The following is a 14,352-nucleotide window of genomic DNA, read 5'->3' as shown; positions in this document are numbered from 1 at the left end:
ATTCATGATGAGATCTGATTCCATGACTGTCCCTATGACTTAATAGCACGCCCTTACACACAGATTGTCAAAAGTAAGTCCCATTGTTTCAAGAGGAATTACTCTCAGGTTAAGGGGAAGAGCTGCACTGAAATTATGCTTTTAGACTTTTCTTCCAAAATGTTCCCATATCTTCCAAGCACTTTTATCTAATCATGGAGTCCCCAAACCAACTAAAAAACCAACAAAAACTGACATGCTGAATTGTGCCTTTGTGGCATGCTGGATCATAAACAAGAGAGTCTTTAACTTCATTGTACAGAATCAAGCCTAAAAACTGACTTTTTCCACAACCCAATTTGAATTTATAAATCAATTCAGGGTGTGCTTTGGTACATGGGTGCCCTTGCCACACATGGTTATAACTTGGCCAAACAAAACATTTGATACTTTTAGTTGTTTTAGTACAGAATTTCAACCAGCTTCTTATAAACCACTTTCACTTGACTGTGCAGTGAGTGACACACCACGTGAGGGGGAAATTGGGGGTGTGTGTCACTCCCCAATAAGATCTGGGATTGAAGGAAATGGTTTCCAACATTTTGTATACTATAGGTTCTGGAGTCTCCCTGTACAAAGGCAGGAAAAAAAACACTGCTCTTTTTTCCTCCTCAGGCACAAGCTTATTGAGAAGAATGAAGAGATATTTAATGCCCAAAAAAGTAGTGTTTATGGATTTGATTAGAGCCATGCATGAAGAATTGGCTTACGGAGACTTGTGTGAAGCTGTTTCTTCAGAACATCAGGCCGAAGCTGGAAGACCAGAAGTGTTACTTACATACATGTATCACTCTGTTTTTCACTTTATTTTTATATGTCCAATGGTTTTGTGCCATATTTTTCCCCTCATTAGCTGATAAATAGAATAAATGTTTCCTTGGCCAGATGGTGGACATGTTATGATATAGATTATATAAAAAGGGCATAACCTGGTCCTGTAGATTTACATCCATAGCTAAAAGACTAGACGTAAAGTGAAACATAAGCTGTCAAATTATAACTAAAATATGATTTATTAGAACTTTAAATATCAGAGACCCAAGCTTCTGCACTGAAGTTTTTATGAACTGTCTCCAGTATTTCCTTGGAAGCCCACCTGGGGACGTACAACCATCTATCTAGAACTGCTCTCATTATGTTTGGCAACTGTTGAACAACGTACTTAAAACACTGAAATGATCGTCAATAAAAAGGAGCTGAATTTTAGAGATACATAGCACTTCAGACCTGAAGCCAAAAGGCACTATTGGTGCTTCCGTAACCCATATGTTTGTGGGATTGTATAGCTACTGGGCACATCCAGGAAAGGACAGCTTCCTTAAGGGATGCACATGGCCCCAGACTTGCTCCAACCTCCTATTTGGCTCTAAATCCTGGAATGTGAGTCTACATGTGAGATTCTGCCTATTTTCTAGAAGATATAAGTACAAACCTTTTTTCCAAAATACATAGCAAATCAAGACTTCTGTTACTTCCTTCCTGATACAAGTTTTTTAAGGGCTTCAGAGTTGCCTATTTGCATCCTCCTTTGCCAGTCTTTGCAATAACATATAATTATTTATCATTATTTCTTACTGAAGTCTTATCTCACTGCTCTAAAAACACTGCTTTGTAATTTATCATTTCACTTCATTTCCTTCTCCTCATTGTAATAAGGTAAAGGTAAAGGTTCCCCCACACATGCGTGCTAGTCGTTTCCGACTCTAGGGGCCGGTGCTCATCTCCGTTTCAAAGCCGAAGAGCCAGCGCTTGTCCGAGGACATCTCCGTGGTCATGTGGCCGGCATGACTAGACGCCAAAGGCGCACGGAACGCTGTTACCTTCCCACCGTAGTGGTCCCTATTTTTCTACTTGCATTTTTACGTGCTTTCGACCTGCTAGGTTGGCAGAAGCTGGGACGAGTAACAGGCACTCACTCTGTTACGCGGCACTTGGGATTCGACCCGCCAAACTGCCGACCTTCTGATCGACAGGCTCAGCGTCCTAACCCATTGAGCCACCGCGTCCCTATCCTCATTGTAATACAACCGTTCAAATGTTCAATTTACAACTGCACATTTACAATGTACAGGTATGGAACTGTACATTTACAATGCACAGTCCATATCTACTCTGTGGATTAGAGGAAACATGTTCCCCTTGAACAGGGGAAAAAGAACTACCAGGTTCTGTCTTTTATATGGATTTTGTTCTGGATTTCATTAACTTCTTGCAAAAGAGTTGGAACTTAGGCAAGCTCTACAATCAAGATTTCTTAACATAAGGCAGCAGTTCTGCAAACTGCATCTCCTCTGCCTCAATAAGCGTTAAATAAATATAGCAGAGTATCCACTGTATTTAATAGCTGAAGGGCATATTAATTTATTTATGGCAAATGTGGTTGTATTAAAAAAAGATCACTGTGTTTAACCCACAAAAATTGCTGCTGGGTTTGGAGATCTACCCCTGAGCATCAATGATTCTCATCAAGCAAACCTAGTTAGACCACATCTGAGACCCTTCAGCTCTAGCAAAGGAGGCTCGCTCAAGAAATGTGCTGATCATTCAAATCATTTTTGACATATGCAATGAGTGGCAGATGGGGAAAGTGCCTGCCTCTTCAACTTCTTAAACCTCAAACAGCTTCGAGAAGACAACGGGTATACCTGTTCAAAGCACAACAAAGAATTAATGAAAAGAAGAGAAAAGAGTTCTTTTGGAACTCACCACTTTTCCCTCTCTAAGTCCCCAGCAATCTAAATTATTGCATGTCTGAATTCTGTTCCGATGATGCAAAAGGTTCTTTAGGCACAGGGAAGATCATTTTTTTCCTGAGAGTATAAGCTGGTTGGGGCATTTGTTTCCACCTGTGGTGAGGATCTGCACATTTGCTCACTTCTTCATTGACTTCGGTAAGAATGGATAATATATCTTCACCTCTAAAGAGAAGAAAATGAACATGAACAAAATAACAATTCTTACTTTGCACTTACATTCGTATTATCACTGGATTATAAACTACTATAATTACAAATCAAAAAGCACAAAATCAACTGTGTTTAGGCCTGGAGACAAATTCTTTAGCATGTTAGAAATTTCTTAGGACCCCAGCTTCTCTGCAATCAAGAATTTATGTTATTTCCCCAAGAACAGAGCTTATTAGAGCCAGGGTGGCATTGTGGCTAAGATGTTGGGAAGACTGGGAGACCCAGGCTGAGGGCTATTGTAGCTCCTTGGAATAGTCACATTCTCCCAGCTCACTCTCTCTCACAGGATTATGGTTGAAGGGAAATCCCTAACTCAGGCTAGACTGTGCTTTCAGGATTTTGAGCTGGTGCCTGGTGGCTTGTGTGAAAGTCCATTTAGAGCGGGCTAAGTGGCCTACTTACAGCTTATGAATCTATACTTGGTAGTTCACTCAGAACAGTCACTTTAAAGAGAAGGCTTCCATCTACCATGAATCCTACCTTGGCACCAGGAGCTGCAACTTGCGGCAAAGAGCCTGAATGTACCAAGACCCCTCATAAACATGTCGGAAAGAGAGACAGCCATCTACAGTGGCCATGCCGAGCAGGAAATCTGCTTCATCTGGAATACTTGAGGTCATCTGCTGGGAAGACACAAATCCTGAACTCTGTGCATCTAGTTCAAATGAGGCATCTTCTTCGAGGAAGCTTGGCCGCTGTTTCTTTTCACCCTGACATGCCTGGATGAAGAAGAGCTTAGGTTTCTGAGCCAACAATGGGCAGCTGTTGGCTTTGAAGTATGACGTGATGGTACGGATTGGAATCAGACATTCATCTGTCCCAAAAATTTTCCCAGATTTTCCATGAGATAGAATGCAGCATACCAGACAGTCACTGTCTTTCCAGTCCTCAGAAGACTGCCAGAACTTCAAAAGTTTTTCAATTTCTGTGGAACTCTGGTCGTCATACTTTTTCACTTTGAATCCAAGCCAGGTGAACACACGTTTCAGCTCCACTGTTACAAAGACACAAGGCAAAGATTTTCATAAACTCTTCATAAAATCAGGTCAGTAAACACACAGTCAATGTGCCATTAACAGGGCTCTAAATTACACAGAAAAGATATCCCGACATTTTCTATTTCTGCATTTTTAGGATAAAAAACAGATTTTGCAATTAGTAACAAAATGGTCTTTTCTGGTAATCTACTAGGCTTATGACTGTGAAACAGCCCTTACTTGTTTACTTCTTATAAGCTTGCGATATACGCAGAAAATAAATAATGATCTGAACTGAAACTTAACAAGAGAGCCTATTGGCCCATTTCAATAGTCTGATGGAGTTTGCAGAGGAACTGTGGAATTGTAAACACCAGCCAGGTCCCTGACATCTCCAATCTTTCTTCATTGAACAGGAAGGACTTAAATGTAGACAGCCATGTGAAAAGATATACAAACTCTTCTCTAATGGCTATTGTCCTCCCTTAATCACTACAGCAGACATCTTGCTTATATTCAACATGAGGAGCGGAAGTAATAACACACAGGTAATCTTCATTTATTGACCATTGAGTTACAGCAGTGTTGAACAAGGAGACATATCATTGGTCCTCAAAGTTGTGGCCACTGCAACATCCCTATGGTCATGTGATTAGGATTTGAGCACTTGGCAATCAATGCACATTTATGATTGCCACAATGTCCCTCAGTCATAGAATTGCCATTTGTGTGCTTCACAGCTGACAAGGAGAAAGAAGTTGCAGTCATATGACATTGTGTTTAATGACCTGTGATGATTTTCTTAATAACCGCAGCTGGAACCAACCAACTTTGTAAGTCAGGAAGTCGTCTGACTTTTCACTTAACAACCACATCACTTAGTGACAGAATTGCTGGTGGCAATTACGGTTCGTGAGTCAGGATTATTTGTACTCTCTTATGAGAAAGTTGATGGAAAAAGAATTGCCGCTCTCCACAATATACATGGAAGCTGCAGTGCGAACCCTCCAATCCATTAGAACTGCAACTTAATTTTCATTTGTATATGTCAATTCTACTTATTTTCACTGAGCTAATCATCTCTCAGTGATAAAACCTTAGCCTGGCACCTTCTGTGGAATAAACTGGGAGATTAAAAAAATCTGGACACAGGCAGCAACAATACCCAAAAAACTTTTACAGCCCAAAACCACATTAAAGGTACATATTAGTGATCATTTGCTGCTCTGTAATGTTAAAAGCACTTTATAGAAACATACGGAAGCAATTAAAAAAAGAAAGGGGGCATTCCAATATAAACGTTTAAGCCACTTACTGGCATCTTTCTCAGATCCATTTCTTTTTTTGAGATCACCTTCAAAGTTGACATTGTTAATAATAAGACAATATCCTCTGTACTGCCCATCCATTTTATATTGTTTCAATGTCTGCAGAATGAAGGACCGGAAAAAAGCATCAGACTTCTGTTTGTGAGATCTTAATAATATTAGCATTACCAAAAGTGCCTGTGGATGATATAGCGAAGGGGTAGGCTCAGGAATTCTGGGAGTTGAAGTCCATGAGTCATAAAAGAGCCAAGGTTGCCTACCCCTGGTATAGGGAATGCCCCTGCAGGACAGGAGGGCGAGTCTCTTAGAAGGGAATGATTTGACCAGTGCATTCAGAGTTGCAAGATTCTTGTACTACAGCTGTTCCAATAAAAGTAGTTTTAGATCTGTATGGCATTGCTTTCTTGGTCTGAACTACCTTATACCTGACAGCTAAATATCAATGAATTTCAGTTGTTTTGCAACAGTGTCTGGAATCCTAACAAAACGTTCTTTAATTGAGGCAGTCTGGTCTATGCCAGCTTCATTCCTCTATTGCTGGAAAACCAACTAGGATTTAACAGCAATCCTGCTAAGTCACACCAAAGGTATCATATCCTAATATTGACGACTTTCGATTCTCTGCTCTTAATTACAGGCTTTGCACTCCAATGTTTGTCACAAACATCTAGCATGCAAAATTCATTGCCTTTAAAATCAACACCACTATTACAACTTACAAACTGGACATTATTTTGTGTGTGAAGGACAAACTATCTCAGAGTCATCCAGATCACCTCTCTAATGACTCTATAGCTTTCTTTGATTGCTTCTAGAAATGAGGCCTGAGTTGAAAACGCAGCTATAGCTACACTGGTGTCAGGTCCTCACAGATGAAGCAAAGTTGCAACAAGGTGGGGAGAGCAATAGATGGTCTGTTGACCCATTGCATTACAATTCTCATGAATCCCGGCTATTAAACTTCCTTACTGGGTCTAATGAGAATTGAAGTTCAATAGCATCTGAAGGGCTTCATATTGTCCAACATGTTGTAAAAGGATTTTTAAAAGTTAAGAATTGGCCAACATAAAAATATACTAAACAGCTAGATTTGGGGTATATGTTGCTCCAATAGATATACTGATTGATTGGAATACACGAGAAACAATTCAGAAGATACAAACCACTGGTGCAGCATGCAAATCATTCTTCCTGACAGTTTGTTGTGATCCCTGTCTCAAGGAATCAAGCACAGGTTCTGCCTTGAGACCTAAAAAAATGACAAAGAAATAACTTAAAAAAGATTTATCTTATCTCAATTTAATCATTTGAGAGTAGAATGCTGCAGACAATACAGGTAGTCCTTGAGTTGTGATCTTCCTTGCTGACTTCCTCATTGGCATTGCTTGTTGAAAGCTAGCCGAGAAGTTCTGAATGATGTGGCCACAGGGTTCTGCAACCAGTTGTAAGCGCAAGCTACTTGCTAAGCATGCAAATTTTGTTCATGGGACTGCATTGGTGCTATAGTGGCCAGAACTTCCAGGACTGGCTGGTACAGGTAGTCCTTGACTTACGACCAGTCACTTAGCAACTGTTTGAAGTTATGAAAGACCCCCCCCCAAAAAAGCTACTTACCACCTGGTTTTATTTTATTTATTTATTTATTTATTAGTTTTTATAAACCGCCCTTCTCCCGAGGGACTCGGGGCGGTGTACAGAGGAAGGGAAGGTATACAGACCGAACAATAAAATAATAAGAAACACTAATGCACACAAACTGGGACCCCAATTAACGCTATCATGCCAGGCCAGCCTGCTGGAACAAAAAAGTTTTTAAGTCGCGACGGAAGGTACGGAGGTCAGGGGCCATCCGGATTTCGGTAGGTAAGGTGTTCCAGAGGGCTGGCGCACCCACTGAGAATGCCCTCCCCCTGGGGGCCACCAGCCGACATTCCTTGAGCGGTGGCACCACCACAGTCCCCCAAACTGCACCCTCAGCCCTTGGGCCTGCTTCCTCTCCCCCACCCCCACCCCCAGGTCACAGAAGGGCTTGGGCTTCCTCCCTACCTCCCATTATACTCACTTATCTATTCAGAGTCAGGACCTCACATTGAGGGAGAAGGATAGGCCACTCTGCCCCTCAGCATCCCTGGGCCACGCAGCTCTGTCCCAGAAGGGACCATGCTTTTTTAGCACGGCCACAGCACTTTCCACAACGCAGACTGCATTAGGAAAGCACAGCAGATCACTTTGTTGGTGGGCTACACAACCACATCACATAAGCAATCACTATTTCAGTCTGGCCACAAAAAATTGTGACAAGACTTGAAACAATGGCTGCTTCTGGGACACAGCTGCGCAGACCAGGGACTCTTTAAGGAATGGAATGTCTGCCTTCCTTCCCTGTGGGGTCCGGATCTCTGGAGATCCTGAATCATCTGGTCTCTTTTGTATCTGTCCATCGAACCACTCCATGCTGGAAGGCCCTTTTACTCCACCCTCTCCTATAAGCTGCCAATTCTACCACATTAACAGATATAAACATTCTGCTACCTTTCATGACTTTTGGCAGTTCACAAAAGTATGAAATAAAAATAAAATATTCACAATACATTTCTATTTGCACTTTAAAATAGATCACAAAACTTTTAAAATGAGAAGACAAGCAGGGTCAGAGTACTGAAGTACGGTAAGTATCTTTTGGGGAAAAGCACACAAGTAATTGGATGTCGTCTGGCTGGATCAAAGCATCTCCCATCAGTTCCAATTAGCATGATCTAGAGTTGTTATGTGATTTGTAGCCCAAACGATCATCTTATTTCTTGTCATAAAAGAATCACACAGAGACTTCTTAAAAAAATAGGGGGGGGGGAATCATAAAAAAAGACTGCCCTAATGTCAGTCTGTGTGTGTAACATATAAATATGTTTTGATGAAGTGTCAGGCAAGAGGATCAACCTCACATCTCATTCTAAGAAAAGGCTCTTTGAAACATTAAAAACAAGGCACCTCATCACTTCTTTCTACTCCCAGATCCCGTGACAAGAATCTTTAGGATCTCTGTATTTCCACCTTTCCTCATTTCTTCTATGTCCAGATTGAGAAGGACACTGGATATGTTTCCGGAATCTACTGTGGTCAAGTATGAAGTACTTCTAGTTTCATACAATGCCAACCAGAGCACCTACTTATCTTAAAACTAGACTTTTAAGCATAAATTAGGTCCCAGTCATATAAAATTTCTAAACCAACCTGGATTTTCAGGTAAAGAATAAAAATTTCCAATGTGCTCTTGCAGGCTCCCAAAATTTCCATTGTAAAGATGTTCTGAGAAAAAAAGGAAAATTCAGATATTTCCATTTATTTCTATTGCTTGATTTAGGAGTTGTGCACACAGCTTGATACCAAGTACTAATTGATTTTTTACCTAACGTTTTACAATGGCTGATTCAGATAAAAGGCAGTACATTTCAACGGCAGAATTGGCAATTTCCAAAATAGTTATTTTGCAAATTGAGTGCAAATAGTTATTTCTTTTTATTCATATATTTAATTTCTATCATTGCCCATCTCAATCAATGACTTTAATATAAATCTTATATAGGCAGTTCTCAACTTAAAACCATTCATTTAGTGACCATTTGAAGTTACAACGGCACTGAAAAACTGACTTACGACTGCTTTTCAAAATTACAGCCACTGCAGCATCCCCATGGTCGCTTAGCAATTGGCATGTATTTAGGATAGTTGCCCTGTTTCAGGGTCATGTGTTCAACATGCATGACATTCCCAGCCAGCTTCCAAAAGCAAAGTCAATGGAGGGAGCCAGATTTGCTTAACAACGGCATAATTCACTTAAAAACTGCAGTGATTCACTTAACAATTGTAGCAAAAAAAGTTTGCAAGATGAGGTAAAACTCAACAACAGAAATTTTGGGCTCAATTATGGTCATAACTCAACCTTTATTAGCCACAGCTTATTTTCCATGTCAGATTCTTATTTTCTTTCAGTGCCATATCCCAGCCTACTGATTTCCCAAACATTAAAAGGGACCTCTGAGTATATTTCTAGTCTGTCTATGACAGTATGTACAAAGCAGAACTGGAAGTATTCTGGACGCGACACCACATTATTCAAATGATCTTTTAGAATAAAGACTGGTGGCTGCTCTACCAGCGGTCTGGTAAAAGGGACTGCATTCCTGTTCATCTGGCATAAACCTTGGTGGACCTATGAATCTACATACAGGACGTGTTACAATGCTGAGGTGAATTGCAAGAAAGTTTAACAAAAACTTAAATCTAACAGGCAAATTAGAAAAAAACAGAACATTTCAGTAAACTGCAAAACTACCTACCATAATTCTTTGGAAGAACAGGATCCTGCATGGGGGGGAGGGGGGGGGAAAGAAAAATTAAAATGAGGTATTTCTTAGCATATCTGCCCAGAAGAATGCCATCTTTGAGTTTAGCTTACTCCTAAAGATGCCATCCTAAATCGACTTAACTGGCTAAACATTTCCTAGCAAATACTGTAGAAGTCTGATCAGGAAAAAGAACAGGATCAAGGATGTTAGAAATTAAAACTTTTGGTAAAATATTTTTGTTCCATTTCATTTCCATCTCTTTCTTCATAATACTAATCTAGTTCTACTTTCTCCTGATGCAAATTGTAATCTATGCATACTAGCTGCAACATTTTAAAAGGAAAAAGTGAGATGGAATATTAAAACACTGTCAGAAATTGGTGCCTTCTATTAAATAAAGCAATAGGCATTATTTACATTTTATGATATATATATGCAACAAGGATAGAGGACACGCAGAACAATAGAAGAAAGAAGAAGATATTTCTCCAAATCAGAATCACCAATGTGGGTATTTTTTTAATAAAGATCAAAATAATGGATACTCCAACCTCTCTAATACATGCTGGAACATTAAATACTGCCATGCATTTATGTTCTAACATGTAGCATGGCCTCTATCTAACAGATTTTAAAAAACAAAAACCTCTTTCCCCTTTGAACTCACTGTCAAGTAGCTTTTCACTTGCTCAAAATCAAATCCAGACTAGTATCAGGACCTACTTCACCCACATCTTAAGAAGCAGAACTCTTGGAGATAGTTTTTTTCCAAGCAGGAACTTTTACTAAGAAATAGGAGACGTAGCAGGCGTAATAGACAGGATCTGAGGGATTCCCTTACAGATCAATATTTTTAAAATGGCCCCAAACAAACTCCACCCCACAGTTCATTCGGCCAGTTTCAGATCAGCCAATCTCCAGGTGGAAAGGCCATCGTGTGAAAAGAAAAATAACATCAGTCCGGTTCCGTTTGCAGTTCCGGTTCTTCTAGGACAGAGGTTCCCAACCTATGGGCCATGGCTTACTGCCAGACCGTGGCCTACTACCGGACCATGGCCTCTTGGATACTGTCCCACGTGAGTGCCTGGTCAGCGTGCGGTGTGCGCATGCGCTCACCCTCCCTTGCACTGGTGCTAGCCGAGCCATGAGCCTTGCGCCAGCACTAGCAGCCCCATTTGTGGAGCACACATGCTCGTGGCCCCGTTTGTGCACATGCGTGCGCAGCCACATTAGCATGTGTACGCATGAGTGCATAAAGGTGCCTGACCCTCCCTTTCCCACTGCTCTAGGAGACACAAAACTGGAAGAAGCTGGCTGAAGAGGTACAGTTTTGGGAAATTGTATTCATTCAGCATTGTTAGCAAAGCAGATAAGCAAGGAGTTCAGAACGCAGAAATAAAATAAAATATTATTAGTCATTAAAAAAAACTAATAAAATAATCAAAAGGAAGTAATGGAGAAATTGGAACAATTGAGTCAAAGCAGCATTAAAGAGCCCCTATAACTAGTGGTCCTAGACCAGGGTTAGGCAACCTCGGCTCTTTTATGACTCATGGACTTTAATTCCCAGAATTCCTGAGCCAGCCATGCTGGGTCAGGAATTCTGGGAGTTGAAGTCCATGAGTCATAAAAGAGCCGAGGTTGCCTACCCTTGTCCTAGACTGAACAGCTAAACCAGCCTACCCATCTTTCAAAAAGGTTGTAAAGTACTCTCTACTAGCCTTTCTCAACCGGGTTTCTGTGAGAGGTTGCTAGTGACCCATAAGATATGTGGAAATTAAAAAATCATTTTTAATCTTTGAGAACTCGAATATTTAGGTGTTACAACATAGCTGCTGGCCTGCCCCTTTGCTGGGATTATTAAGAGAGACCATGAAGAAAAAAGGTTTTTGAACTTTGTTGTCACATGGATGGAATCTTTAAGTTCAACAACTCAGCTTACTGTTCACACTAACTACTGTGATATAATAATTCCCTGAGATCCGACCATTTTTTCAAAGGTTCCTCCAGGGTGAAAATGTTGTGACAAGCTTCTGTACACAAATGGAAAGCAACATTTCCTAAGGCATACCTGGACAGAAGTGTTTCCCAAATGTGGTGTGTTAAAGGCACAAACAGAAGAGGGAACAGTTTCTTTGGTTTCTTGATGAGGCACTACAAAGCAACAGGTAATAAAATGATTTGGAAAGAGCAGACTTTTTGTTTTCCAAATAAGTACTAAATATTTTTAAGAGTGCTAACTAATCGACTAAAAGATGAAGGAAGAGTCATATGACAATGAACAAAGAAAATGGAACTCTTTAGAACACCTAGTTTTTTAAAGTGATTGCACTCCATATTAACAACCGTGTTGCTAACACAACTGCGGTGATTCACTTAACAACTGTGGCAATTAATATTTGGCTTAATGATTTTACTATTTTTTTATAAGAGTTTCTATTATAATATAACTTTAAAGTTTGTTTTTTATAGCCTGTTGGGTTTCTGTATGCTAACCAGAATCATGCATGGGAGATGGGTTGCCATATCAATGCGATGAATGAATAAATGAACTTTTGCACAAAATAGCATTAGCAATAGCTCTTAAGACTTATATTCCACTTGACAGTGCTTTGCAGCCCTCTCTAAGCGGTTCAAAGAGTCAGCACGTTGCCCCCAACAATATGGGTCCTCATTTTACCAACCTCGGAAGGATGGAAGGCTTGAGCTGGTGAGACCTGAACTACTGGTGAGACCTGAACTACTGGTTGACTCAAGGTTGACTCAAGGTTGACTCAGCCTTCCATCCTTCCGAGGTAGGTAAAATGAGGACCCAGATTGTTGGGGGCAATTAAGCTGACTTTGTAATAATGCCGCTTGGGGTGTGTGTGAAAGCCCTAATAAGCAGGCATATACATAGAATGAAGGCTATTGCTAAGCTTGTAAGCCGCCCTGAGTCTTCGGAGAAGGGCGGGATATAAATGGAATTAAAATAAAATAAATAAATAAATAAATAAAATACTGGCAGCCGGCAGTCAGTATAAGTAGCCTGCAGCACGGCATTCTAACCACTGCACCACCATGGCTAATGCATAATACATGTCTTATCCAAACATGATGCCTTTAAGAAAGACTAATGGGGCAAATTCAGTCCTGATCAGCTTAGGAGATGCTTAAGTTTGCCACCTGCAATCAACAAACAAAAAGGTAAGAGACAGGCGAGGTTGGGACAGGATGCTGAATGAAGAGGAAAAAGAAATGTGAGGTTTCTTTCTGGCCTTTCCCTCAATCTTTTCTGGCAATGCCATTCTATACAGGCAGATGCAGCTCTGAAGCATCTTGACTAAAGAAACACCTTTTCCACCTGCTGGATTAGCAGTCCCCCCTAAAGATTTTTTTTTACCTCACATAAGGGTGTTTTTGTAGAAGTTAGAAAATATTTATGGCAACTTTAATTACGGATCAACATTTCTTTTCCATATGCTTGGAAGTAGTCCAAAGCCGCTTAAATAACCCATAATCAATAGGAGTTGCAGGTTAGCTGGTATATTTGAAATTGGGGGTAAACCACCAGATAGTCCCAAGTCACATACTAAATATAGTTTAGTGTTAACTATATTCTTGCCTATTTGTTACATGATACAGACGGTATCTCTTTACTCTCCTACCATCCGGTAGGAGATATAGGAATATAGCCAGCCGTACCAACAGGCTGAAAAACAGCTTTTATCTGTGGGCTGTTAGGCTTTTGAATGGGATATAATCTCTGTGAACTTATGCAGAATTGACTTGGGAGGCCGGTGTGTGGTGTAGTTGGTTCACATGGTGTGGTAGGATGGAGGGTTTGTTGTCAATGTGTGTTGGGGGGAAGGAAGAACGGGAGGAGGCTCAGCTAATCTCAATGTACACGTGTTGTACTTTGACAATAAAGGTTTATTATTATTATATGGAAGGAATGGAGTGAAGCCCAAGCCCTTTCCCTGCCTCCCTTCACGTTCTCTGTTCCTTTTTGCTCTTTTTCTCCCGAAATCTGAAAAGTGAGTTTACAGAAGAAAGACATCTCTAACCAGATACGGAGTACAGGGTTTAAGGAAGTAAAAGGAAGGCAGTGAAAGAAAGAGGCTATGTTTCATATTTGCCACCTGCCCCCCGCCTTCAAAGGATAACAAAGACATACTTAATAAACCCTTGTTGGCTTGGGATTTAAGTCAAGGGCCACGTGACTTGCACAGAAGAATGATACCCACATATATTTGATAAGCGGTATTTTTCAAAATTAGACACCTTTTGTTTGTTTGTATATCTCTATTTTCTTCAGGAGATGAGGTGCTGTTCTCCGGCAGATATATTCAATAACAGTCAGGTCAGACTCCTGTAGAAGGTCTTTCTTCTGCAGGGAAGTCAGCAACTCCAAAGCCGACTGGGAAAGAAAAATCAATGTAGCAGTCACAACTTAAATGTGCTTTCCATTCTACCCCGAGTAACAAAGCCATTCTGTGTCTTCGATCAAGTTTCTGTCAGCAACCTAAGAGCAACCTCTGATGTTTCTTCAACCCAACTGAAAATCTCCTAAACTGTGCAGACCTAAGTCAGTCTCTAGGATTGGGCAAAGACAGCTTTGATGGACATGTAAAGCGCATTTCAGAAAACTTCTACCTTCTATGTTTTTCTCAAAATGTCTGTATGTTAAAGCCTACCTAAGGACCAGGACTAAGAA

At 40.5% G+C, this 14,352-nt stretch overlaps 2 protein-coding genes across 6 annotated transcripts in view; one reads left to right on the top strand and one right to left on the bottom strand.

Annotated features, from left to right (window-relative positions):
• FLACC1 (flagellum associated containing coiled-coil domains 1) overlaps window positions 1–769 on the top strand; it is a 39,103-nt gene extending 38,334 nt beyond the window's left edge. Inside the window, exon 15 of the mRNA XM_083353626.1 lies at window positions 655–769. Within this exon, the coding sequence (XP_083209752.1) occupies window positions 655–724 (70 nt within the window). The 3' untranslated portion in view covers window positions 725–769. The remainder of the gene's footprint in view (window positions 1–654) is intronic.
• The window catches only part of CASP10 (caspase 10), a 44,163-nt gene that overhangs the window by 4,500 nt on the left and 25,311 nt on the right, over window positions 1–14,352 (bottom strand). For 3 of the 5 annotated variants that reach the window (XM_083353544.1, XM_083353543.1, XM_083353542.1), the window contains 8 exons: window positions 13,920–14,055; window positions 11,728–11,810; window positions 9,648–9,672; window positions 8,542–8,616; window positions 6,474–6,559; window positions 5,298–5,409; window positions 3,486–3,999; window positions 2,746–2,957 (listed from right to left, as the gene is read on the bottom strand). In XM_083353544.1, coding sequence (XP_083209670.1) covers window positions 2,780–2,957; window positions 3,486–3,999; window positions 5,298–5,409; window positions 6,474–6,559; window positions 8,542–8,616; window positions 9,648–9,672; window positions 11,728–11,810; window positions 13,920–14,055 — 1,209 coding nt within the window. In that variant the 3' untranslated portion in view covers window positions 2,746–2,779. Of the gene's footprint in view, window positions 1–749; window positions 793–2,745; window positions 2,958–3,485; window positions 4,000–5,297; window positions 5,410–6,473; window positions 6,560–8,541; window positions 8,617–9,647; window positions 9,673–11,727; window positions 11,811–13,919; window positions 14,056–14,352 lie in introns of all 5 variants that reach the window. The other 2 variants (XR_014491303.1, XR_014491304.1) reach the window with 1 other exon arrangement.

The sequence above is a fragment of the Vipera ursinii genome (genome assembly GCF_947247035.1).
Source record: "Vipera ursinii genome assembly, chromosome: 1".
Classification (NCBI taxonomy): Eukaryota; Metazoa; Chordata; class Lepidosauria; order Squamata; family Viperidae; genus Vipera; species Vipera ursinii.
The sequence above is the reverse complement of the archived record's forward strand: the minus strand, read 5'-3'. Positions and strand labels throughout refer to the sequence as shown.